Consider the following 27,819-nt stretch of genomic DNA (forward strand, 5'->3'; position numbering starts at 1 on the left):
CTTTGTTGATCTGATCTTAGCTCTCACCTAATGCTGCCACCTAACGGCCATATTTTCAGTAACAGTGTTCCTTTAATTTAGGAAGAGCTCATGAAAAGTTTGTGAACTAGTTGCCCCCTAATTTGCCCATATTTTTGAGTTTGGATTCCTATGTCAGATTTACCAATAACAGTACATATACACTGACACATTGTTTTAAAGTTTATGAACATATTTTTTAACCTCCAACTTTTACTTCTTTTTGATTACATTATTTATCAACAGTTTATATGTCCTTTACCAGTGTCATACTAGAACCAAAGACTTTTGTATAGCACATTTATAATTTGCTAACCTTGTAATTGCTACTGGGAAGGAAGGAGATCAGTATTCTAATCGTCATTAATTTGTCAAAGAAACTAATGTACTAAGAAGTTTGTCCTTAACTCAAACATTTAATGGATATTACATAAATAATAAATATTTTAAAAATTAAGGTAGGGGCTCCTGGGTGGCTCGGACTCGTGACTTCGGCTTGGGTCATGATTGTGAGGTCATGAGATTGGGCTGTGTCGTCGGGCTCCGTGCTCAGCCCGGAGTCAGCTGGAGATCCTCTCTCTCCCCATCACCCCTGCCCCCTCAAATAAATAACTAAATCTTTTTTTAAAAATTGAGGTATAGGGGCGCCTGGGTGGCACAGCGGTTAAGCATCTGCCTTCGGCTCGGCGTGATCCCGGCGTTATGGGATCGAGCCCCACATCAGGCTTCTCTGCTATGAGCCTGCTTCTTCCTCTCCCACTCCCCTTACTTGTGTTCCCTCTCTCGCTGGCTGTCTCTTATCTCTGTCGAATAAATAAATAAAATCTTTAAATAAATAAATAAATAAATAAAATTGAGGTATAAGAGAGGGTCACTTTTTCTTTCTTTTCTTTTTTCTTTTTTAAGATTTATTTCTTTATTTTAGAGAACACAAATGGGAGGGACAGAGAGAGAGGGAGAGAGAATCTCAGGCAGACTCCACATCCAGCATGGAGCCCAACGTGGGGCTCGATCCCACGACACTGAGATCACGACTTAGCCATAACCAAGGGTCAGATGCCCAACAGACTATGCCACCCAGGCTTCTTTGACAGGCTCCACTGCTAATTTTAATTTTAGCAGCCACATCGTAGTCCACAGGTGAAAAGAAGTGGTGTCTCATTTTTAATTTTTCCATTGAATTAAAAGATGTTTTCAATTTGGTCCTTTAAAAAAGAATGTGAAAAGTGAGCTCTGATAGAGCAGAATCCTTACCACCTTACTAAATTAGTTTGGAGTGCCTTATTTTCTGAAATTTTCTTGAACTACCTATCAATCCAGTTTATCCCCTTCTCTGATCATGTTGTCAGTAATGGGAAAGTATTAGTCCTCTGAAAAATGACCCGTCAGAACAGTAAGGCTATCTTGTGAGAGCTGGAGCATGAGCACGATAGAGACCTTTATGTAAAGACAAGGATTCACAAGACAGTATTTGGACAAAAGGAAGAATTGGAGGATATCTCTTCAATAAAAATTTTTTTTACATACTTGCATTCAGGCATGTTGGCTCTCCCTTCGGCACAGATAACAATCTTGTCTCTGTCAGTGGTGTGCACCCTTCGATGGAGGGATGATGTTTTATTTATCTTAGTTGTATTAGCCTTTACAGGCTGACTGACACTTGATAGGTCAAAGCAACTATTTACTGAATTTAATTGTTGATTCTCTTTTGTGTATCCTGTGAACTTCTTGGGTCCCCTGTTCATCAGAAAGCTAAAAAACCTCTGATAAGACATTTTTTCTTTCTTGTTTTTCTTTTTAAATATAGTGCATCAAGAGAAAATCCAGCCATGCAGGAAAAAAAAAGGTCAAGCATTTGGCAGTTGTAAGTATCAAAAAACACATAAAGACATCAGAGAGCACTTTGAGACAAGATTACAGTCAAAATTTATTTCTGAGAATGATTTCTTGTCTCCTTTCTTTTTAAAATTTGGAGTATATGGCTAAATTGAACTTTTTCTTTTTGATATGTAGCGTGCCAGCTCGGTAAGGCTATTCTTGAGGACAAACCTATGCTGTCGTAAGCTGCATCCCGTTGGTTATGCACTCAATAGAATCTTCTGCTAGATTAAATAAAAATTATGGGGAATTATTCATAGAGTTGATAATTCCTGGATCCTCAGTAAATAAATAAATAAATAATTCACTGGTTGTGTGATTGTAAGGAACTTTACAAAGTAAAGCTTAGAAATTCAGTGTCTTGTAGGTTTGAGTAGTGTGTGTATTTGTGTGTTTCAGATTTGAATTATGTTCATGCCAGAAGAACTGTGCATTTACTATACTTAAAACTTACCCTTTTTGGTGAATCTGCTATTAAATAGAAACTGGTAATTCTTTTAAGTGAATGTGAAGGTAGATATATAAATTGCGCTTAATAAGAAAATATATAAGATGTATGTTAAATTGATGATATGTGTTCCAGTACTTTCTTACTACTTTTAGAACTGGCAAACTAAGCTTCTGTTCAAACCGTGCAGCTATAACCTTGCTGTTTAACAACTACTTACCAAGCAAAAGCTAGGACCCATCTTATTTCTTCATTACAGGACGTTCCCTGTACTTAAGAGTTTCTTCCTCTCATTATGTGAATTGCTAATTAAAGTGCGAGGATCTGCAATTCTAAGCAATAGTTTCTCTTTCCTGAATGTCTGAGTTTGGCTATGAGTTATTGCTAAAGCTGCAGTCTATGACTACAAAAAATCTTTCTGCCAGTTTCTAACTCATTGCCTTGTAAAAGCACTCCAGAATTTATGGAAAGTTATGGATTGTTTTTCATAGCGCATGTAATAACACTCTCGCACACGTGTGCTCTCTCCCTTGCGCTCTCTTGCTCTCACTTTTTTTCTTTTTAGTTTCAGCCGACTTTTCAGCTCCTCAAGTAATACTACTAAGAAGCCTGAGCCACCTGTTAATTTGAAATACAATGCACCCACCTCTCATGTTACTCCTTCCGTCAAGAAAAGAAGCAGCACCTTGTCTCAGCTCCCTGGGGATAAGTCCAAAGCCTTTGATTTCCTTAGCGAAGAGTAAGTATTTTGCAGACTAGTGGTTATGCTCTAAATAAGTTAACAGTTCAGAATATTCTTGTCCCTTATCAGATCAGCTGTAAGGTTCACATAAATCTATAAAGAAGCCATTTCTATAACATGGCTGCCTACCTTTAAGTAGATTACTTGTAGTCAATACCTTTTATGAAAATTGCATTTCACAGATTTCATAAACAGAAGGAGTTATTTTAAAATGTCTTTGTTGCTGGTCAACAACACTGATAAATATAAGTAAAATGTTAAAGGCCAATATAAGCCTTTATCCTAAATGAACATTTCCTTTAGTGTCAGAAGAAGTTGATTTTCCCTCCTGACTCTGCTGCTCATTAACTACATGAACTTGGACAAGCTAACCTCTTAGCCCATTTCTCTGCCTGTAAATTGAGTATGATAACCTGTCTCAGAGGCACTAGGGTGAAATTACCTAGGGTTTGTAAAGTGTCTGAAACACAGATTTGTTAACTATGACATACTCAGCAAGCCAGTTTGCATTTTTGTCTTCTGAAACAAAGCAGTGGGGTCCAGAAATTAACCTTTATTATCTTTGTAAGAAGATATTGACTTATTGATCTTTAGTGACTTCTGGCACATATCCTGGCATGAGAAAATTCTCAGTAAATATTTGTTGAATGACAAAAAAAAGGAGGAACTAAAAATATTTAAGAATTTTTCCCTTTTATATGGCCAAAATATGAAACCTGATGGAAATTTGATGGCTGATGATTCAACATAATAAAATAAGCTGCTTGCTAATCTGTTGAAGTTTGAACACTGTACCCACTGTACAACTTTAAAAGGCCAGCTTTAGGGTAACACTTCTTAGAAAGGCAGAACTCTAAAGTCAACTGAAATTGCATAATTTTTTTGTTGTCATTTTTGCTGTCTTAGTGGGAAAGGGGAGATACACTGTTGTTATAGTTCCTTAATTAAAAAGGGAGATTTTTTTGCCTTTTAGAACTGAAGCTAGTTTAGCTTCGCGCAGAGAACAGAAGAGAGAACAGTATCGGCAGGTAAAGGCACACGTTCAGAAGGAAGATGGTAGAGTGCAGGCTTTTGGCTGGAGTCTGCCTCAAAAGTACAAACAGGTAAGATGTGAACATGGTAAGAGCATCTAGTGGGAAGTGCTGGGGGAGAGGAGTATGCCTGGGCATGAAGAGTTGAAATACCTGTCTCAAACCTGCTCATTTCAAGTTCATGGACTTGGCACACACTTAGAGAACGGTTGAGGGTAGTGGTTCTCAGGCTGTTTTCTAGAGCCCCAGAGCTCAAAAGAAATGCCTGAGTCTGGGAGGAGGCCGAGGGGTCAACAGGAGGTTTACCAAGTGCACAGACTTGAGGTAAACTGTTGGTTTGTTTTTTGTTTTTTTGTTTTGAGGTATAATTGACATACAGCATTATATTAGTGTCAGGTACACAACATAATGATTTGGTATTTTTATATATTGTGAAATGACCACCACAATAAGTGTAGTTAACATCATCACCAAACATGGTTACAGACTTTTTTCTTATAGTGAGAACTTTAAAGGTTTACTCACTTAGCAACTTTAAAGGTGCAATACAGTATTATTAATTATAGTTGCCAGGCTGTACATTACATCCCCATGACTTATTTTATAACTGGAAGTTTGTACCTTTTGACCTCCTTTATAAACCACTTCACCTATTTCTCACCCCTGCCTCTAGCAGCCACCAGTTTATTCTCTTTGTTTATGGACTTGGTATGGTTGTTTGTTTAAGATCCCACATATAAGTGAGATTGTACGGTATTTGTTTTTCTCTGTCTGAATTTACTTCACTTAGCGTAACGCCCTCAAGTTCCATCCATGTTGTCACAGATGGAAAGCTACTGTTCTTTTTTATGGTTGAGTAATATTCTGTTGTATTTATATACCACATTTCCCTTACATGTTCATTTATTAATGGACACTTTCCATGTTTTGGCTACTGTAAGTAATACTACAGTGAACATAGAGGTGCATATATGCTTATATCTTTTCAATTTAATGTTTTTGTTTTCTCCAGATAAATACCCAGAAGTGGAATTGCTGGATTGTATGGTAGTTCTATTTTTAATTAAAAAAAAAAAAAAAAGTCATCTCTATGCCCAAAGTAGGGCTTGAACTCCTGGCCCCAAGATCAAGAATCGCATGCTGTACTGACTAAATGGGCCAGACACCCCTATTTTGATTTTTTAGGAGCCTCCATACTGTTTTCCATAGTGGCTGTACCAATTTATATTCCCACTATCAGTACATTAGGGTTTCCTTCTCTCCACATCTCGCCTCTTGTCTTTCTGATAATAGCAATTCTGACAGGTGTGAGATGGTATCTTGTTGTGGTTTTGATTTGCATTTCCCTGATGATTAGTGATGTTGAGCATCTTTTCATGTGCCTGTTGGCTGTCTGTATCATCTTTGGAAAAATGTTCATTCAGAATCTTCTGCCCATTTTTTAATCTGTTTGTTTTTGCTATTGAGTTGCATGTGTATCCTGCTCTATTTTAATATTTGAAGTTTCGTTTTGTTTTAATCTCCTTTTTTAGATTTATGTATGTCAGAAAGAGGGAGAGAGGGAGAACATGTGCAGGGCAAGCAGGGGAGAGGGACAGAAGGAGAGGGAGACAAGCAGACTCCCCACTTAGGGGACCAGGATCATGAGATCATGACCTGAGCTGAAATCCAGAGTTGGCCTGTTAACTGAGCCACCCAGGTGCCCAAATAACCAACCTCTGTTTTTTAGAATATTTAAGAAACCGTTGTCATGTAACCTTTCAAACTCTTGACTTAAACCTCAGTTCAGGTTTACAGGAACTTTACTTAAGTAGTCTGCTTCCATATTCCCTATCCCTAAAAGACTCACATACACACACGCACTACACACACGCACACACATGCACACATGCACTAACATGTACATGAAGTGTATCTCTTCTCAGCTCCCATAGTATCTTTTTTATTTTTTCTAACTGCCACTTGACTTTCTGCTTATTTTTCAAATAAGAATAACAGAATTAGCTTGGACGTGATTTCAGAGAGGAAGTATGTACCAGCAGCGTTTGCCCATGGCTCATTGGTTCTGTGAGTTTGCTTTTAATGAGGCTTACCAATGTGTCTTTTTCTCTCCCCTCCCTAATTATTAGATAACCAATGGCCAAGGGGAAAATAAGATGAAAAATCTACCTGTGCCCGTCTATCTCAGACCTCTAGATGAAAAAGATACGTCAATGAAGGTAAATTAATTTTGAAGTTAAAGGAAATATTTCTTAAACTCTGGGTGGATATTCTTTCTAAACCAGAAAGGTTTAAATTCTGTTTCTGTGGGTGAGGTTATTTGTTTATTTTGTAATTTTAAACTGGGATACTTTGAATATTGAAGACCTGTATTCATGGGTTACCTGTCTGACTTAGTACAATGTACAACTCTTAATCTCAGGGTCCTGAGTTCGAGCTCCACATTGGTGATAGAGTTTACTTGAAAGAAAGGAACAAACAAAAAGACCTATATTCATGATCATTAGATTTTTAAAGAAATGTGAAAAGTTCTAAACATTTTTAGAGAGAAAATGACTTAATATCCCCCCCCCCTTTTTTTTAACCTAAAAAGCTGTGGTGTGCTGTTGGAGTTAATTTATCAGGTGGGAAGACCAGAGATGGTGGTTCTGTTGTTGGAGCAAGTGTATTTTACAAGGATGTTGCTGGTTTGGATACAGAGGGCAGTAAACAGCGAAGTGCGTCGCAGAGTAGCTTAGACAAGTTAGACCAGGAACTTAAGGTAAGTGTGTGCGCTAACATTTGACCTCCTGGTTTTAGCTTTACATCTGGCCAACTTCTAATTGGGATTATTATCCCCTTGCTTACTCCTCATGCTCTCTCTTTTTTACATCCATTTTACTGAGGTATATTTTACATATGATAAGGTATATATACTTGAAATGGGTACAGTTCAAAGAGTTTTGACAAATGTATGTACCTGTTTAAGAACCATCAAAATCAAGATAGAGAACATTTTTTATCACTGATCTGCTTTAACTGCTGTTTTTTAGTCTACTAATTAATATTGAAAGATGGTTTTATTTTTAACCTTGTCAAATAATCTGAAAATAAACACAAAATAGTATTGCCCTTTACATTATAGCACAGCCTTATGAGTACGTACACTTACATATCATTTTAAACATTCATTTTCTGGGGCATCTGGGTGGCGCAGTTGTTAAGCGTCTGCCTTTGGCTCAGGGCGTGATCCCACCGTTCTAGGATCGAGCCCCGCATCAGGCTCCTCTGCTAAGAGCCTGCTTCTTCCTCTCCCACTCCCCCTGCTTGTGTTCCCTCTCTCACTGGCTGTCTCTGTCAAATAAATAAATAAAATCTTTAAAAAAAATAAACATTCATTTTCTTATTTTGTACATGTAGGAGCAGCAGATGGAGTTAAAAAATCAAGAAGAATTATCCAGTCTAGTCTGGATCTGTACCAGCACTCATTCAGCTACAAAAGTTATCATTATTGATGCTGTTCAACCAGGCAACATCCTAGACAGTTTCACTGTTTGCAACTCTCATGTTCTGTGCATAGCAAGTGTACCAGGTAAGAGGAAGCCACGTCCCTCTCTTCCTACCGTCTACACCTTTTTACTGGGAGGAACTGGCTTGTTTACTGGAGGTACAGTTATGCACCACTCTCATGGAGTTTATGTTCCGGTTGTGGAAGACCAAAAATAAACAGGAAACAAATGACTAAGATTTTCAAATATTGTGAAGAAAATAAAACAATGCTAATACGAGAAGATGCCTGGTGGACAGAGAGCAAGGGGCTATTTAGATTGATTAGTAAGAGAAGGCTTCTAAAGTTCTGGATTGAATATTACATGATGTTAAAACATGGGTTTAAAAAGGGGGTTCGTGATATGTCTACATGATGGAATATTATTTAATCATAAAAAGGAAGGAAATTCTGTTACACGCTATAACATAGATTAATTTTGGAAGCAAGCTAAGCAAAATAACCCAGACACACAAGGACACATGTTGTATGACTCCATTTATATGATCGATCTAGACTAGGCAGATACCATGAATACAGAGGTAGATTAGAGATTAACAGGGATGGGGGAGGGGTATTAGAAAAAGGTTTATCTTGTTTTTCAGGAGCAAGAGAAACAGACTACCCTGCAGGAGAAGAACTTTCAGAATCTGGCCAGGTAGACAAAGCATCTTTATGTGGCAGCATGACCAGCAATAGCTCAGCAGAGACAGACAGCCTGTTGGGGGGCATCACAGTGGTTGGTTGTTCTACAGAAGGTGTGACAGCAGCTGCCACTTCCCCTAGTGCCAACGGTGCTTCTCCAGTGATGGAAAAACCACCAGGTATCACTCTCCTCCTTCCATGTCATCAGTATAGAGTCAGAGCCTATCCCAGGTGCCTCATTACGGACTCCTGCTCAATTTATATCTTGAAGTAATGAGGATGAAAGAGCTTGAAAGAAGACACTGTAATACTGTAATGCCTATTAAATCAAGAATTCTGTATTTTGTGGTATAGTGTGGAGGAGAGTAGGGTAGGTGGAGTGGAATTCTACAGTGGTGGTTTGTGTGGGGAAAAAGCTCAAACTCAGAATAGTTAGCATGTTTTATTTATTTTGTAGAAAAGGAAGCAGAAAATAGTGAGGTTGATGAAAATGTTCCAACAGCAGAAGAAGCAACTGAAGCCACCGAAGGCAATGCAGGGTCAGCTGAAGACACCGTGGACATCTCCCAGCCTGGCGTGTACACAGAGCACGTCTTTACAGATCCTCTGGGAGTTCAAATCCCAGAAGACCTCTCGCCAGTGTATCAGTCAAGGTATGCGCGTGGTTCAGGACTTAGGAAACCAGAAAAGTGCTCACATAAAAGGAACCAGAATCATCTCAAGCAGCCATGGCATTCCCACTGTGTTGACATTTCTCTCTCCTTCCACTGCATCTGCTCTGGATCCCCCCCGCCACAAAACGAAAAAACATACAAATCCTTGCCTATAAGTACATTAGTCAAAACCTTCCTGGTCATTTTCTCCTCTGATAGGATTTGTATTTTCATTTCCATTCAAGCTGTAACTGTGCCATTTTCCTCCCAAGCCCTCCTCTCACTCCAGCCCTAGTTAGCTGTGAAATTCACAGTTTAGATTTCCCATGTGGGCTTGGGTGACTTTTTGAATTTTGTTTTCTGGCAAATAGCTCTTCCTTTAAAGCAATGAGTAATCTAGGCCCATTTAATGAATTATTTATTTTCTGCCTTCTCTAGGCCTTTATAGAAAGCTGATGGGGATCTATCCAAATATGATTCTTTTTATAATTTAATATTCCTCCTCTTCGTTTATAGAGTGACAGGTGTCTATTAACATTTGTTAATTTAAGAATAAAGTCATCTTCGGCGCCTGGGTGGCTTAGTCGTTAAGTGTCTGCCTTCAGCTCAGGTCATGATCTCAGGGTCCTGGGATTGAGACCCAAATCGGGCTCCCTGCTCAGCAGGGAGCCTGCTTCTCTTTCTCCCTCTGCCTGCTGCTCCGCCTGCTTATTCTCTCTCTCTCTCTCTCTGTCAAATTAATAAATAAAATCTTAAAAAAAAAAAAAAGAATAAAGTCATCTTTTTAGAAATAGCAGGTTTGTCTGTTTTGAATTTGATAGCCCACTTATCTTTTTCTAAAAATGTTCTGACAATCCAAAAGAAAGAAGGTCTTAGGAGAGAATATGAGTGTGTTTTAGCTTAATAATTTATTTTAGAAAATTCTTTTTTTTTTTCTTTAAGATTTTTATTTATTTGAGAGGGGGAGAGAAAGAGCATGAACTGAGGGAGAGGCAGATGAAGAGAGAGAGGCAAACTCCCCACTGATGAGGGAGCCTGATGCGGGACTTGTACCCAGGACCCTGGGATCATGACCTGAGCCAAAGGCAGACTCTTTTTTTTTTTTTTTTTAATTTTTTTTTTTTTAAGATTTTATTTATTTGACAGAGACAGCCAGCAAGAGAGGGAACACAAGCAGGGGGAGTGGGATAGGAAGAAGCAGGCTCCTAGCAGAGGAGCCTGATGTGGGGCTCGATCCCAGAACGCTGGGGTCACGCCCTGAGCTGAAGGCAGACGCTTAACAACTGCGCCACCCAGACGCCCCAACAAAGGCAGACTCTTAACCTACTGAATCACCCAGGCACCCCTAGAAAATTCTTTATACTCATTCTCATGTGGTGTGTGTGTGTGTTTTGTATTATAACAAACCATCCCTTCCTCTTCTTTCCCCTAAGAAAAAAACTTGTAAAATTCAAAATAACCATAAGGGAGAACCGTAATTACAGTCTGGATATTAACTGCTATATTATTGTGTCTTAACTCCCTTATCTGCACCTTGGTTCTCTCTAGTATGTTAATGTTACTTCTGGTACAACCTTTGAAATATTTATTATAAGCATTTAAATTTGGCTTTTCTGGAATGTTAGTATTTGATTTTTTTTTTTCAAACTGTTAAACTGAGATATGGAAATGTTCAGTGTCTGAAAACTGTAGCTAAGCATACTCAAATGATTTCCTTCTCCCACCTTTCCCAGTAGTGACTCAGATGCATATAAAGATCAATTATCAGTCTTGCCAAATGAACAAGACCTGGTGAGAGAAGAAGCCCAGAAAATGAGTAGCCTTCTACCAACTATGTGGCTTGGAGCTCAGAATGGCTGGTAGGTGCCAACTCTTAATATTAGAGTATCTTTGGTTTTTTACTTTTGCTTTTGGAATCAGAAGATAAATAAGTAAAATGTGTTGCATAGGCATACAACAAAAAGTGCATATTAAAGCAGAGAACAATATGTACATACAGATTTTGAGATGATGTTCTAATTCCTCATAAACTGGACTTGCATTGTTTATGAATGGTAAATCATGTAGTTCTTTGTCACAGAATGTTCCCTTTATGTGATATTCTGGGAAGAAGAGGTAAATGAAACTTGAAAATCTGGGTGATCCAGAAATAGAAGATCCTGAACAGCACAGAGACAGAATTATGGATGCACAGAAGGTTTATGTAGGCTAGAGTGTATTCAGGAAATACCAGCGATTAAACTAATCGATTTGGCTGGGAGAAGGCCCGATTCCATTCTGAATGTAACTGCGAAACGTACTAGGGAAACCAGGAGAGATCCCAGTCTGAAAGCTTAGGAGATGATAACCAGCAGTACGTTGTTCGTTCACATTCTAGTAGGAGGAGGAGTCTCAGAAAATTGTGCTTCTCCACAGGTTAAGCAAGGTCACTAGTGCATCATTTCCATAGGAGTCTTAATACTACAAAATGGAGCGTCGGCCAGCTTTTTCTATGAAGGATCAGATAAGAAATCTGTTAGGCTTTGTGGCCATGTAATCTCTGTAGCAGCTTCCCAGCTCTGGTGCGGCGGTGCGGAAGCAGCCATTGCACCGGCAGTACGGAAGTGGCGGAGTGCAGCTGTGCTCCTGCAGCGTTTCATGGATGCTCAAGGGTGAATTTCATGCAGGTCTCAGACGTCGTAAAGTACTCTTGATTTTTTTCCCAACCATTTAAAAATGTGAAGACCAATTTTATCTCGCACACTATACAAAGACAGATGGAGGGCTAGATTTGGCCTGCGGGCCATAGCTTGCCCCTCTTTGATGTAAACAAGTCTGTCGTTAGAAAGTTATAGTTCAGTGTAGTAGAAGAGTAAGGTCATTTTTAATTTTGGCCAAGGATTCTGAAGTATATGGGAACCTGAAACTAACTGACCATGCATTATTCTAGTTCTGACTTTTCACCCTTCTGTGTTTCTATTTGCTTAAGCAGCTTATTTCTTTGCGTTAGACTCTTGTTATTTCCTAAGATTTTTGTGTTACTCTTCTTTCCTCCTAAGGGAACTTCGTGGTCATTATTAGATGTAAGCAACGACTTGATGTTCTCTGTGCCTTACCAGTCTTGATTTTGTTCTTGCAGTTTGTATGTGCATTCATCTGTAGCCCAGTGGAGGAAATGTCTCCATTCTATTAAACTTAAAGATTCGATTCTCAGTATTGTGTAAGTTTTATTTTAGAAATTCTTCCTTTTAAAAATACATGTTTTGGTAAAATTATCTTTTAAGACTATTAAAGCTAACATGTGCTTCATAATTAAGTCAATATCCAGATTCTCCCCCCTTTATGAAATCAGAGAAGCTGAGTGAGATTGAAACTCTTACTACAAAGTAAAATAGTTAAGTAAAGCTTTAAGTCAAATTTACCAGGTTGATTCCTCACCATACTGCGAGTTCTGTAGAACTCTCAGGGAGAGAACCAATTAATACCTATTAATTTATGTTTGTTTCAGGGTACTCTTTAGACTTGGTGAGCGTGTTGACTGGGGCATTGATTCACTAGTCCTTTTCTATATGTCGCTATCAAAAACTCCAAAGTCTACAGAGCTGACTGTTAGTTCCACCCAAGGCATCTGTCTCTGGTCTGCGGCCCTTCAGCGGTGAGAGAAGCTTGGGGCCAGAGAGCAAAACAAGGGAGTCAGCACACAGGCTGTTTATTTACTGCAGCTGACATTGTCATAGCAAGACTTTCTCAATGAAGACTGTATTTTGGGGTGCTTGGGTGCCTCAGTATAGAGTATGTGACTCTTGATCTTGGGGTCGTTGAGTCTGAGCCCCACATTGGGCATAGAGATGACTTGGAAAAAAAAAAAAGTGTATTCTTTAGGTTCTGGTGTAAGCTGCTTGTCTCTCACGGATTGGCCCTTTGAGAGCCTCTGAACTAGGTCAGTAGCATGTGGTCCCTCCCGCATTCCCAGATGGAGAGTTCTGAAATCGCTTTTCCTGTTTGCAGACACGTGAAAGGAATTGTGTTAGTGGCCCTGGCTGATGGCACCCTTGCAATCTTTCACAGAGGAGTTGGTGAGTTGTTATGAATATATAATGTACCAGATTTGTTGCTTTGCAAAAGCATTTTCTAGCAGATTGCCTGTGTTTTAAAGAAATGATACTTAATAAGAGAAAGAATAAAGCTTTAAACTGAACTCTTAACAGTGTGTGACTTCAGTAGATACGTGAGTGCACGTAGTTTATCATTTAGGTACCCTGACATAATGTGATACGGAGGCACTTAGTTCTCATTCCTACACTTCAGTTAGGAGAAATTTAGTGGGAGGGAAGGTTTTCTTTTTTGTTGTTCAGTATTTTTAAAATAATTTGCATCCACTTATATTTGGAAAGTTTTTAAAGTTTTTAATTAGATGTGGTTTAATGATTTTCATGTCTTGTTACTTCTGTTCTTCCTCTTTAAAATCGATGTATCGGGTGCCTGGGTGGCTCCGTCGTTAAGCGTCTGCCTTTGGCTCAGGACATGATCCCAGGGTCCTGGGATCGAGCCCCGCATCGGGCTCCCGGGAGCCTGTTTCTTCCTCTCCCACTCCCCCTGCTTGTGTTCCCTCTCTCGCTGGCTGTCTCTCTCTCTCTGTCAAATAAATAAATAAAATCTTTTAAAAAAAACAAAACAAAAAACCAAAACCGATTTATCTATCATCTGCAGACAGGAGGGGTGGTGGAGGTCCAAAAAGCTACCTTGAGTTATAAGGGAACTAGGGAAGCCAGCATGTGACACTTCCTAACTTCTTGGTACATGTATCAGCCAAAAATGGTCATTCATTTCCTACCTGTTAGATTGCTGGAGCAGGAAATTATTCCATAAGAATAGATACACTAAATTCGGATTTTAGCAAGGCTTCCAAGTCTCATATCTTTTTGGGCTTGGAAAAATAAAGGGTAAATGATGATTAGGTGTCTTTGTAAGTGACTGGTACCTAGAGATTGCTCGTTAATGACTCCATAGCATCAGAGAGTGAGGGGGCTCTTGTTCAGGCCCTCTGTAGACTTTATCTGAGCTTAAGCCTAACAGCGTCTTACGAAGAAGGTTCTGTTGTCATCCTCATTTTATAGACAAGGAAACGAGGCACAGAGGCTTTGTGGTCAGTCAGCTAATAAGTACGAAAGCCTAGAAAAAATGTGGTAATAAATGTTTTGGCAAGCTGAATCCAAAATTATGTTGACAGAACAGACAAAAGACATATAATAAGTATAAATGTAAAGTTCTGCATCAGGTTTCAGAAGAACAGAAAGGGGGCAACATGTCTGAAAAATGAGAAATACCTAAAGGGTGACCCCCAACTTAATACAAGTGACTGAACCTTCAGCCTCCTAGAAGTCTGTGTCCAGAGCGGGGCTGTGATAACCCTGCTCCGCTCTGGTAGCTAGGCAGCATGTTAAACACAGACAGAGTGGAATTAGGATGAGGGGTCTGTAAACTGGGATGTGAATACATCCCAAGAGTGCTTCATTTTAAGAGGAGAAAACATAGGGCAAAGTAACAAAGAAGTGGGACTGAATTCTTCTGTGTCCATTGCGCAGAGCTACAGGCTGATGGGCGATGACATTCAAGGATGAACTAGTTAGACGTGGGGAGTATTTTTCAGACAGTTACAGCTTTTGGAAAATGGAACAGCTGCTTCGTGAGGCAGTATGTTTTCTTTCACTGAAATTGTTCAAGCAGAGTCTACAAAGCAAGCTTTCAGCAGCTGATTCTCATTTGTATTTCTGCCATCACTAAAATGATTGTGTGTTTAATTCCTGAAGTGTTAGCATTGTGTTGTCCTTAACATCCACAAGATACATCAGAATGTAAGTGAGAGAGAGACAGATATTATCCAGAAAATAATACTAAATCCGTTCTGATTCTTAAACTGTTATTAGAAACAATAACTTAAGGCTGATTTATCACAGCACTGCGAGTGAGTGTGGAGATACAGGCACTGGGTGGCTCATTGGACCAGACACCCTCTGAGATCTCTTTCCCCAGCTGTGCAGTAGACAGGAGAGAATTCAGTCTCTTCAAAGAAAAGACAAACTGACTATGTTATTTTGCAGTGCATCACCGATAAATTTATTAATGTACCCAAATAGAATGTTTCTTATGTTAAAATTGAGTAAAAGGGGTTGTGCATTGACTAATAATTTACTTCTTATTTTAAAGATGGTCAGTGGGATTTGTCAAACTATCACCTGTTAGACCTTGGACGGCCTCACCATTCCATCCGGTGCATGACTGTGGTACATGACAAAGTCTGGTGTGGCTATAGGAACAAAATCTATGTGGTTCAGCCAAAGGCTATGAAAATAGAGGTAAGTTAACGTATGCTTTCTGTGTATTTAGCTTCTTTAGAAACTGTTTTCTGAATCTGTGTGTTTTAGGGCACATCAGTGATGGATTGGATGACAGCTTTTTTTTTAAAGATTTTTTATTTTACTTATTTGAGAGAGAGAGTAGGAGCTGGGGGGAGGAGCAGAGGGAGAGAAAGAAATAGACTCCCCACCGAGCAAGAAGCCCAATGCGGGCTCAATCCCCAGGACCCTGGGATCATGACCTGAGCCAAAGGCAGACGCTTAACCAACTAAGCCACCCAGACATCCCTGGATGACAGCTTTCTGTTACTTCACCTCTCTTGCCACTTTTGACTATGGTGGGAACTGTTGTTGTTGTTGTCGTTGTTTTTAAGGAAGGAGGATTCACACATGAATATTTAAATGTGTGTCTGAATATCCATAGGTGCAATGTAGGTATTATTTGGTTACTTGGTTCTTGATATGTTTAATTATGTGTGGGTTGTTTGGGACGAGGTTTCCTTCGTCTCTGTCACTACATGTGGATCCAGGCAAATCCAGACATGTGTCATAGACTGAGCAATAAAATTGCAATGGTAACTTGTAAAAATAAAAACCTTTTAGCATTCTCTCTTAAAAGTTTTGCCACATTATATAAATTCATTCTAATTATTTAAGAAAAAGAAAAAGGGCAGGAAAATTTTAAGGTAAAAGTCCTTATTCCTTTGTTCCAAATCCCATTTGGTTCCTAGAAGTCCCAAAGTTAATCATTTGGTGGGATTTTTTTCCCTCCCAATCTGGTTCCTACACGCAGATACACACACACAGAACTAGGTAGGTTCCTTTTTGTTTAATTTTAAATAGGCTCTTACCTCATGCATTGCGCTGCAGCAATAGAGCATCCTGAGATCAAATTCAGTCTTTTGGTGAACACTGTTATAGAGTCTGGATATGCCAGAATCCCCTTGGTAAGTGGATAGCCTACACAGTGCCGAAATCTAGCATTCTTAAGTTGTTTGTTCTTTGTCTTGTTTTGCAGTCCGGGATAAAGCATTTGTGTATGTAAAAGTAATCCTGTTTAGTAAATTGTGTTTAGGCTCCTCTTTTAATATACAGTCTGCCAAATTGTGCAAATTAGCCCAGTTTTTAAACATGAACTCCTACTTAATCAAAGTAACATTGTGATCGAACAATCTTTCCTAGAAATCATTTGACGCACATCCCAGGAAGGAGAGCCAGGTGCGGCAGCTTGCATGGGTGGGTGACGGTGTGTGGGTCTCCATTCGTTTGGATTCCACACTTCGTCTCTATCACGCACACACTTACCAGCACCTACAGGATGTGGACATTGAGCCTTACGTAAGCAAAATGTTAGGTAAGCTTCCAAAGCATTCTATCTATGTCAGTTGAAGAAAATGTTTTATTTTTAAATGGTCTCAAATGCTAGGTAGAACGAATGAGTAAGTTGCCTTAGGACTAGTGAGCTCTTATCACTGAAAGTGTCAGGCAGATCCTCCGTGTAGCCTGTGGTTCTTGACAGAGACTTGGGATCATTTTTGACTCCTCTCTTATTCCCTCACACCTAATCCATCACTGGGAGCTGTCAAGTCTGTCTCCAAAAATATCTTAAATCGGCTACTTCTTTATCTCTACCATTATCCCTGTTGACCAGGCCACCGTCCTTACCCCCCTGGATAACCGTGAGCCTCTTAACCAGTTTCTGCGTTTCCACTCCAGTCTGTTCTCTGCATAGTAACCAGTGTGCCAGTACCACCATGACAACTTATGTAACACCAGCCACTTTTAGAATAGTCCTGCCTTTAGGTGAGATGACATAGTTTGTGACAACACCAGAACTGGTGCAGGGGCCTGGGCCACTTTTCCGCACTCACTGTAGTCTGCTGACACGGACCTGAGCTCACCAAGTTCCTTCCCATTTCAGGCCCCTCACATGTGTTACCGCCTCTGCCGGAGAAGTTCTTCTTGGTCCCTTTTTAACTTGGCTTTCAGGCTGTAGCTTACATGTCCCATGGAGAACAGACCTTGCATGATCTGATTTGATTTAGGTCCTCTCTTGCTTTCTCTTCATGGGCTTATCATTATTGGGGTTGCACCAATACTATTTGATTCTTGTTTGTTGTCTCTCTTCCCCCAAAGACCAGAAGCCCCACAAAGGGCAGGGACCATCTCTGGCTTGTTCCCTGCTGTATCCTTAACACCTAATCTATCACTCTGAGTTATTAGGAATGTCATAAATGCAAACTAATTTCAGGAATATACTTTTTTCAAAAGATTTTATTTACTTATTTTAGAGGGAGTATGCACAAGCGGGGAGGGGTTAGAGGGGGAGGGAGAAGGAGAAAGAATCTGATGCAGACTCTGTCCTGAGCACGAAGCCCAATGGAGGGCTCGATCCCAGGACTGCAAGACCATGACGTCAGCCGAAATCAAGAGTCCGACACTTAATCAACTGGCCACCCAGGCACCCCAATTTCAGGAATATACTTTGACCATAGGTTAAAGATCTCTAGCTTAGACTGAATGGTAGTTAAGGCTCCTTCTAACTTCTGACACTGTCTGCGATCATATTCTCAGATCTTATAAGTAGAACTTGTCTAAATGGCTATTTGTCTTAAATGTATGATTATTTGTTTAAGAATTTTCCTTTCAAGTCTCAGAAAATAAAATCAGTTGTAAAAATTCCCTTCAAGTAAAAAAAGTGCATCCATTCTCCCTAAATTATATGCCTATGATATCCTAAAATTTCTAAACTGCTCTAGAATTAAAATATGTAAACAAGGAAAGATTGTGAGTTTTATTAAAGATTGTTTTTATGCAAAGAAATTTAAGGCAAAGCAGAACTGTCTTAGCTTATAAAAACAAAGGCCAATTGATTTTCCAATCTAGCAAACTCTGTTGTGTTTTGTTTTGTTTTGTTTTGTTTTGGGTTTGGTTTGGTTTGGTTTGGCAGCTTCCTAATTAAATCTTGTGTCATACCTCCTGATCAACAGTATTTTCTTTCTGAATGATAATATAATGTCAGCCACTTGTAGAATTTTCTTTTTCCATTAACCATGAGTTACCAGATAGGTGATAAAGCGCAATGAAAGTTTGCTTTGATGTGCACCTTCAGGAACCATCCAGCTAGCTCTGGTCACATTTCCTCTCTCGTGTTAATCCAGCCACTCTGAGGGACTTGGAACCTAAAACATCATCTGCTCTAGTTTCTCAATAAAAATTTTTCCCCCCCACTGTACAGGTACTGGAAAACTGGGCTTCTCTTTTGTGAGGATCACAGCTCTTATGGTGTCTTGCAATCGTTTGTGGGTGGGGACAGGAAACGGTGTCATTATCTCCATCCCATTGACAGAAAGTAAGTATATTTTTAGCTGACTGTCACAGTGCAAACAGAAGAGTTGCAGGGTGTAGTTGTGTCCAGAATTCAGGCAAAAGGAGTGATTTTGGTCTTGGCAAATCTGTGGTAATCAGGAAATCAAGCTGATGACAAAGACCTAACTATTGTTCCTTCATTGGTTCTACAAAACTTATAAACTGTTGTAGCAAATTAACAGTGTCCATGTTAGGACCAACATTTATAACTAAAAATGTTCCATTGTGAGAGGCTCCTTTTCTCAATTCAGGATCACAGTCCTATTTCATTATTTAAATAAAGGCTAAGGTCTGGCTTTCTTCCAGTGTTAGTACATCAATATCCGGAAACAGGGCCTAGAATCTTCATATCACTCTGGCAGTTGCTATAGGATGTTCCACTTGGCTTATTTGAGGTTTTGAAAATGTTGTGGGAAAAGTTTCTTAGGTCAGCAAGGACTTTTTGCTGGAGACAAGCCATCTCTCCTCTCTGTGAAAAGGATGTGAACAGAATGTACATTGCATGTTTTTTATATTATGTTTCATTATTGTTATTTTTGTGAACAAGATGTACATTGTATGTTTTTCATATTATGTTCCATTACATTGATTATTCATCAAATGAGCATTTTTGTGTTATAGAATTCATGGGCTGGGTAGGGATGGTTTGAAAACAAGTGCCATAAGTCCAGAAAACAAGTTGATAACTAAATAAAATAATTCTGAGAAATTGCCCTCCCTACCTTTCTTTAGGGAGGAGGGGGAACACTTGGAAGGTGGTCTGTCTGGAGCCTTTGAAGTACCTGAGTTCTTAATCCTGGCTGTCTTTTGTGCAGTTATTTATAAATCTACATGAGTTCATGTCACTTTATAAAAGAGAGTTCCATTTTAGCATAGCTATTTGAACCAGATTTCTTAAAGAAAAGAGGGAAATACTCTCATTTAGGAATGTCCCTGTTAAGTTCTTATTCTCTGAAGTTGCTTTATAATTAAGAAAAGCAAAATCACAGTAAATCAAATTGTCCTTTTTGATCAGAGAGATTCTACAGAGGCTTTGGTAAGAACTTGCCATGTTCCTTGGTATTATACCAAGTTGGAGTTTGTTAAAGTAGTGAGGAGCTTGGAGTGCCAAGCTGGCAGATAGAAGAGAAGCTGCGAGAGTGGAGGCTCATGGTAGTGCTCGTCCCCCTGCCATGCACCTCTCCATGTCCCTTTCCTCCTCTCTCACTGTAGCCGTAATCCTCCACCAGGGACGCTTACTGGGGCTGAGGGGTAAGTGCAGATCCTGAACCCAGCTCTTCTTCCTGGCTTCTGATGGCCACTGGGAGGCTGTCCTCCAGCTCTAGATGCCCTCTTGAATGTTCCTAAATGCCATCCACTCACAGTCACTGCATTGCAGCCGGTGTTCTGTTGGTTTTGTTTGTTAATGTTTGTTACCTGGCCACCCAACTGCTCAGCGGCTTAGTGTGTTTATCATCTTTTGTTGCAGCTGAACTTTCTTCCAGACTTGTTTTCCTTCCAGTAAAAACACGACACATCTCTTAAAACTGTCATTAATCTCCATTGTTGACTCTTATTACCGACCATATTTCTTTCATTCACTTACTGGCCCATGGAACGGGGATGTTTTGTGAGTCTGGTGGTTGTAAAATAATACAGCAAGCCGTCAGTCTGGTATAAATAAAAACTACTCTCTCGGAGTGGCTGCATCCTTTTAAACACAGCTTTTTACCACCCCCTCCAGGGAGATATTCTTACCGCAGGGGAGAAAAATCAGAAGATAAAACGATGAAATTTTTATTGAACAAATATACCCATTTACTTTAAACTGTGTAACTGGTTAGTCTTCTAAAATGGGGATTTAAAAATAAATAAATAAAAATAAAACAGACATAACCTAAGATTCAAATCTGGTTTTTCTAAAACTAAGTTTTGTTTTTGTTTTTGTTTTTTTAATTAATAGACGTGTTTAAAAAGTAAGTGTAGTTATTGCTAGACTGGCAAAATCCCCTACTCCATTTACTGAGGTACTTAAAAATAACTAGCATGCTATGTTACCTTTTTTTCCCAGCTTTGTCTTGAGTTGGCATTGCTGCCCTTGTTTTTACCTCAACTGGCTGTAGCTTTTAGATAATATCATAAGGATTAACCAGTAACATCCTGCATCATTACTATTTCCAGGGGGAAAATATTTGGTCTTTGGTTTTTCTGTTGCAGCAAATAAAACCTCAGGAGCACCGGGAAATCGTCCTGGAAGTGTAATCCGTGTGTATGGTGATGAAAACAGCGATAAAGTGACGCCGGGGACATTTATACCCTATTGTTCAATGGCACACGCACAGCTTTGCTTCCATGGGCACCGGGATGCTGTGAAATTCTTTGTGGCGGTCCCAGGTGAACTAGATTATTCTGTCAAGAGGTTGCATATTATTGTCTCTCTTCTATCCCTTGTTTCTACTACCTAGTTTAATGCTAAGAACTGGAATTACAAATAATTCCAGTATAATATATGAAAAGTTATAACAGAGGTATGGATAAAGCACTATAGGGATATTTGAATGAAATTGTTTTGGAATCTCTCCTCTCTCCCCAAAAATAAAACTTGTCGATTTTTATTTAAGAGACCTGCTCACTTTTGAAAAGCAGCGGTACTATTTTGTCACTGCAGAATATAGCAGAAGTGGTGTGGGCTAATAAAGCAGATGGCTAGAAGGAAGCCCCGGTAGTCAAGATCGGATACAGGAGGAGAAGGAGAGCGTGCTCTGGTGCCTGTCTCTGTTGTGGCAAAGGGTGGCAGACTAGGAGTCCCCGCCTCGCCACTTGCCTGGTTATCTTGAGCAAGTCACTTCACCTCTGAGACTCGTCCTCATTTCCTAAGTGGACATGACTAACCTCCGCTTTGCTGACCTCATTTGTTGTGAAAATTAATAAAAGTGCTTTGGAACTATAAAGCACCATCTAGATGAATGGTGGCAGTGGTGCCGTCCGGGGGGAAATGGTCTGTCCGTGAACAATACTAAACTGATGGGACTGACCGTCTGCAAGCAGGATGCACATTTGGAATTCTTTCCCCCCATAAGATGCAAGTTCTGGAGCTCTACACAGTTCAGCTCTGACTTCGCCACACCAACCATGTGACATTGGACATGATAGGGTCTCAGCGTATTAGGGTTCTTCAGAGAAGCAGAACCGATAGGGTGTGAGAGAGAATGAGAGGTTGATTTAATTTAAGGAATTGGCTCATGTGATTCTGGGGACTGGCAGGTCTGAAATCTGCAGGGAGTCTGGCAGGCTGGAGACCCAGACGAGTTGATGTTGCAGCTGGAGTCCAAAGGCAGTCTAGAGGCAGAATTCCTTCTTCCTCGGGGGACCTGTCTTTTTCTGTGAAGGCCTTTAGCTGATTGGATGAGGCTCACCCCCATTATAGAGAATAATATCTGTTTTACTCACGTCCACTGACCTTCACAGCAATATCTAGACTGGAGTTTGGCCATATATCTGTGCACCATAGCCTAGTCGAGTTGACACATAAAATTAACCGTTGTCCTCATTTTCCTGAGGGTGTTCCAAAGATCACATGATTCAGTGTACATAGTGTAGGACTGGCACATGGTACCCTAACCAATTAGTATTCTTAACAACATGGTAATGAGCTTCCTGAAACATAACACCTTGTATATTTACATAGTCATTTCCTTAGGATAAATTGCTAAAAATGGAATTGCTGATAGTAGTATCTTTTTGCTTTTATGAAAAGAAGGTCCTAGAATCCCCTTTGAGTCTCCTTCATATTTCTCTAATCCCATTTCCTTCCCCCTTTCCTCTCCATCTGCTATCACGGTCCTGAAGTTGACAAGTATTCCTGCCCATGTTTTTATAGTTTTACATTTGAACAGATCTGTAAACAATGTGTAGTCTTTTTTTTGTGTGTCTTTGGACTTAAATATTATGTTCCATAAATACTCGCTTCTCGTTTTTTTGAAATTTTTTAATGTTTATACATAAAAATCTAGTTCATTTACCAATGGCATATTAAAGGTTTCTTTCCTATTTCATGCTTGAGGATTCTACCTTAGAACTTAAATTTAGGATAAGTGGCACATTTACTAATAATTTTATTTGCATAATCTAAATTATAAATAAGATGTACTTTTCTTAAAATATGAGAGGAATACCATGGTTTTGAAATACATTTCAGTATTAATTATGAATATCCAAACTCATAGGGCTTACGTTGAAGAACTTTATCTCTTACACAAATCCACATGTATCCTTTCCTTTGTCCCTCAGGTCAAAAGATGTAGATCATAATAGTCTGAAGCAGGCAGCAAAGACCAGCCTGGCCATACACAGATCTCATAATGGGTTTTGGACCCATTTCTGCTTTGGTAGAAAATGGCTCTACTTAGATTTTCAAATATCTTTATATAGATATTTTCTGATCATGTAGAGACTTCTAGCATCCCCAGGACTTTGGTTATATCAGAATATATTTACCTTTCTGCTCAACTTTCTGAAAATATTCAGGGAAAATGAGTCTTCCCCACCCCGGTCTTTGATAATTAACATCCACTTCTGTTCTTGCACAAATAGGTCAAGTCGTCAGCTCACAAAGTGGCAGTAGTGGCACAGATCTAACAGGTGACAAGGCAGGGCCATCTACACAGGAGCCTGGCAGCCAAACGCCCTTGAAGTCTATGCTCGTCATCAGCGGAGGAGAGGGCTACATTGACTTCCGAATGGGTAAGTCATGGGTTCTGGGGGCTCAGTCTCCACTGTGTTCTGTAACTTGGATTTTCACTCACAGTAAACAAGAAACTACTCTCATAAGTGATTCTGAGAGGTTTTCTTTGAATTATTTTTTTTTTTAAGATTTTATTTATTTATTTGACAGAGATAGAGACAGCCAGCGAGAGAGGGAACACAAGCAGGGGGAGTGGGAGAGGAAGAAGCAGGCTCATAGCGGAGGAGCCTGATGTGGGGCTCGATCCTATAATGCCGGGATCACCCCCTGAGCCGAAGGCAGACGCTTAACCGCTGTGCCCCTCTTTGAATTCTTTACTTGAAAAAGGACTTTATATTTCCCCTTTTCCTTTTTTTTGTTTTTTTTTTGTTTTTAAGTTTCTTTTTATAGCACAGTGTATTTTTTTTTGAAGGAGCATTCGAAAATAGCAGATTTTACGGTGCCTGGCTGGCTCAGAAGAGTGTGCCACTCTTGATCTTGGGGTTGTGGGTTCGAGCTACCCACCCCATGGTGAAAACCTGCATTATCTGCAAATAAAATTTGATGAAAAAATAAGACTCTTGTTGACATGTATCACCCACCATTAAAAAAAAACAAAAAACAGGGTTGGGTCATATATGGATGTGCATGTTAAGAGCATAATATAAGGAGTCAGAAGGCCTTGGGCAAATCATTCAGCCTCCCAGAAGCCCAGTTTCCTCACCTGCAAAAGGGAGAAATAAAAATACTTCATAAAGTGATATTTGTATCAAAATGGATTTTATTTGTTCTTTTTCTCACCTTACAAACATTATTGCTAGGTGCCTGTCAGCCTTAAGCCTGAGATACAGACACAGATCAGACAGAGCCCACGTCCAGCAGATTGTGGATGAGTGCAGAGATAGAAATGTGTTAATAGGGGCGCCTGGGTGGCACAGCGGTTAAGCATCTGCCTTCAGCTCAGGGCGTGATCCCGGCGTTATGGGATCGAGCCCCACATCAGGCTCCTCTGCTGTGAGCCTGCTTCTTCCTCTCCCACTGCCCCTGCTTGTGTTCCCTCTCTCACTGGCTGTCTCTATCTCTGTCAAATAAATAAATAAAATCTTTAAAAAAAAAAAAAAAGAAATGTGTTAATAGAGAAGTGTTACAGGTGCCCCGGGTGGGGATCAGTTGGGGGGGACAGAGTCAACACATGGTGCTTGAGCTGACAGAGCTCCGTGTAGTGGTAGTCTAAAGAATTGGGTTAGGGAATGAGCAGGGTGAGGATTGCTGGGGATTGGCATTCCAGGGTAAGAGAATAGCTTGACCAAAGGTTTAGAAATGTTAAAACCACCTTAATTGAAGAAAAACTATTCTTAAATGGCTGGAGCATGGAGCAGAGGCAAGTGCACATTTGACCAGAGATAAATCTAGAAAGGGGGATTGGGGCTGGATTATGGAAGACCTTTGTATATCAAATTAAGGAGTTTTGTGCTTCTATATTTTTATGTATGTATGTATGTATTTCCTTCCTTCCCTTTCTTGGATCCCAGTATGGTTAACATACAGTGCATTAGTTTCAGGTATACGATGTAGCAATTCAGCAATTCCACACATCAGCCAGTGCTCATCACAAGAGGTGCAGTCCTTAATCCCCATCTCCTATTTCCCCATCCCCCCACCCACCTCCCCCTTGGTAACCATCATTTAGTTTTCTGTAGTTAATGCACTTTAAAGCTAAGGAAAACTATTAGAGGACTTTAAATAGAAGAGCAATGTGAATAGATTTGTGTGGAAGATGGGTTGGAGGTATAAGACTAGACATAGGGAAATGAGGTAGGAAAAAATGAAAAAACGACTGGGGCATTAACAGTAGGAATAGATAAAGCAGCATGATAGGCAATTAGTAACCAATAGGATGTGGGGAAAGGTGGGGTGATCATTTACTCAGAGATAAAGACTGTCAGAGCAGATCTAGAGGGAGAGAGAGAGGAATTTGATGTTGGGCATCACCTTGACTTTGAAGAGCATGGGAGCTGGGAGTTATCTAGGTGGAAGATGGCCATTGGGCTTTGGGTTATAAGGATTTTATATCTCAGAAGGGAGGGATTTGGGGGCCGTTGGCATGCAGTGGTACTAAAAACTACAAGGGTTGATGAGTTTACCCAAGGAGATTGTGTAGGGGCTAAAAGAAGAGGTTCTAGGATAGAACCCTGTGTTGTTATTCCATTAAAAGAACCATTAGAGCTTATGAAGGGATCTGAGAAGGAATGGCCCGAGGGAGACCAAGAAAACAGAGAAAGTAGGAAAGTGTAGTGCTTTGTAAACTGTAAAGCACTGTGCTATAAACTTACTTACTTGCTGTAAATAAAGGGATCCTTTAGAAGTGCCTAAAATCACAATGATTCAAAAAGTTCCTATACATAAGGTTTTAGAGAATGTAATGTAGATCAGTGATGTATACTTCAGTTATAAATTTTGTAAGAAAGTAGTAGAAAGTTTAGGGGCATGTAAAGGGCAGTGGGCCACATAAAATTAGTATAAACCAGATTATCTGATGGAATAGACTTAACACATTTTTAAGGGGGGATGTTAATGTGAAGTTTAGAAATTGATTGATTCTGTTGATGTCCTCAGGAATGAAGTTACTTCAGAATGTTTTAAATAATTGACTATTGGTGCAGAATACCTTGATAGAAACAGACTCCATTTGGCTGGAGTGATTAGGGCAGCTTTTCCTTGGAGTGCAACATGGCAGTTGGGACCATACTAAGGAGTATGTTAATAAAATCTCTCTGGTTTTTCCATGTCCACTAGAAATTGCTTCCATTGTGGATCCTGAAAATAGCATAAAAATTGCTTAACCGGGTTTGTCAATATCTCTAGTTAATCCAGCCTGAAAAGCAGACTTGTCTTAAAGCATAGGTTGATTTTGATAGTAAATATGTTTTTTTTAAAAATCTAATTTGATCTTTTTTTGTTCCATTTCCTGTAATAGTTTAATGATGAAAAATTGATCCCGATAATCCTGTGTTTTTGTTTTTGTTTTTTTAATTTTAGTGTAGTTAACATACAGTGTTGTGTTAGTTTCAGGTGTATGGTATAGTGACTCAGCACTTCCATAGGTCATCCATGCTCCTCACCGCATGTGTGCTCTTAATCCCCTTCACCTGTTTACCACCAGTCTTCTAGTGTTAGGGGTTTAATTAAGTAGGATGTAGAGCCCTAGGAAATGTTGATTCTAAACAGTAGAACCTTCAAAACCAAACAGCTCAAACACTGACAGCCCTTGATCTCTGACAAACTAATTTGTCATTGTTGTAATGCTTTATTTTTTTTTTAAGTTACTTTTATTTATTTATTTTGGTGGGGAGGGGCGGAGGGAGAGAGAGAATCTTAAGCAGGCTCCATGCCCAGCACAGAGCCCAGTGTGGGGCTCGATCTCACTGCCCTCAGATCATGACCTGACCTGAAATCAAGGGTCAGACACTTAACTGAGCCACCCAGGCGCCCCTCATTGTAATTTTTAAAATTTTAAAAACGAAACTCAATTTTTTACATTCCTGGGTTTTGTCTTAAGTCTTTGAGAGCGTGCTGCACTGCACAGTTTGACATTGCTGTGAAAGGGCCACTAGGAGGTGGGTTAAGGAGAATTTGGCCTACAGAGAAAAGTGTCAGCTTTTTTTTTTTTTTAAATTATCAGTAGGTTTAATAATTGATTAGATGCAAATGACAATGACAAGGAAATTAATAAACTAGACAAAGAAGAAAATACACAGATAAGATCTCACAAATAACTAAGTCTTGAAATATATAGAGGAAAAACTAATGAAATATTCATGTTTTAATATGCCTAACAAATAACAAAGAAACAAAGAGTATAGAGGTTAAGAAAATATGATAAGGAAAAACTAAGTGGTAAGTGACTACACACAAACAGTATCCAAAACTGCTGAATTCGCTTTGTAAAGAATCTTGTCACAAAGCAAGTCTCAATAAATGTTGAAGAATTATGGAGTAGATATTCTTTTCACAGGGGAATTAATCTCTAAATCATATATTTTTTAGGGTATATTCATTTTTAAAAATTGACATATAATGTATTATTTGTTTCAGGGGTACAGGTCAGTGATTCATCAGTCTTATATAATACCCAGTGCTCACTACATCACATACACTCCCCAATGTCCATCACCCAGTTCTGCCATCTCCCCACCCCCGCCCCTCCAGCAACCCTCAGTTTGTTACCTAAGGTTAAGAGTCTCTTATGGTTTGTCTCCCTCTCTGGTTTTGTCTTGTTTCATTTTCTCCTCTTTTCCCCTATGATCCTCTGCCTTGTTTCTTAAATTCCACATGTGAATGAGATCATATGATAATTGTCTTTCTCTGAATGACTTATCTTGCTTAGCATAATACCCTCTAGTTCCATAAACATTGTGGCAAATGGCAAGTTTTTTTGATGGCTGAGTAGTATTCCATTGTGTGTGTGTGTG

The 27,819-nt window shown here is 39.5% G+C and overlaps 1 protein-coding gene across 4 annotated transcripts in view; it reads left to right on the forward strand.

Moving 5' to 3' along the window:
• Positions 1-27,819, forward strand: part of SPAG9 (sperm associated antigen 9) — a 97,984-nt gene that overhangs the window by 66,011 nt on the left and 4,154 nt on the right. For 2 of the 4 annotated variants that reach the window (XM_034641522.1, XM_011233310.3), the window contains 17 exons: positions 1,826-1,882; positions 2,910-3,083; positions 4,060-4,189; positions 6,247-6,336; positions 6,711-6,878; positions 7,517-7,688; positions 8,249-8,467; positions 8,746-8,941; positions 10,675-10,800; positions 12,060-12,140; positions 12,929-12,996; positions 15,128-15,276; positions 16,459-16,630; positions 18,515-18,628; positions 19,858-19,896; positions 20,842-21,018; positions 23,218-23,367. In XM_034641522.1, the coding sequence (XP_034497413.1) occupies positions 1,826-1,882; positions 2,910-3,083; positions 4,060-4,189; positions 6,247-6,336; positions 6,711-6,878; positions 7,517-7,688; positions 8,249-8,467; positions 8,746-8,941; positions 10,675-10,800; positions 12,060-12,140; positions 12,929-12,996; positions 15,128-15,276; positions 16,459-16,630; positions 18,515-18,628; positions 19,858-19,896; positions 20,842-21,018; positions 23,218-23,367 (2,282 nt within the window). The remainder of the gene's footprint in view (positions 1-1,825; positions 1,883-2,909; positions 3,084-4,059; positions 4,190-6,246; positions 6,337-6,710; positions 6,879-7,516; positions 7,689-8,248; positions 8,468-8,745; positions 8,942-10,674; positions 10,801-12,059; positions 12,141-12,928; positions 12,997-15,127; positions 15,277-16,458; positions 16,631-18,514; positions 18,629-19,857; positions 19,897-20,841; positions 21,019-23,217; positions 23,368-27,819) is intronic. The other 2 variants (XM_034641521.1, XM_011233312.3) reach the window with 2 other exon arrangements.

The sequence above is a fragment of the Ailuropoda melanoleuca genome, chromosome 13 (assembly GCF_002007445.2).
Source record: "Ailuropoda melanoleuca isolate Jingjing chromosome 13, ASM200744v2, whole genome shotgun sequence".
Lineage (NCBI taxonomy): Eukaryota > Metazoa > Chordata > Mammalia > Carnivora > Ursidae > Ailuropoda > Ailuropoda melanoleuca.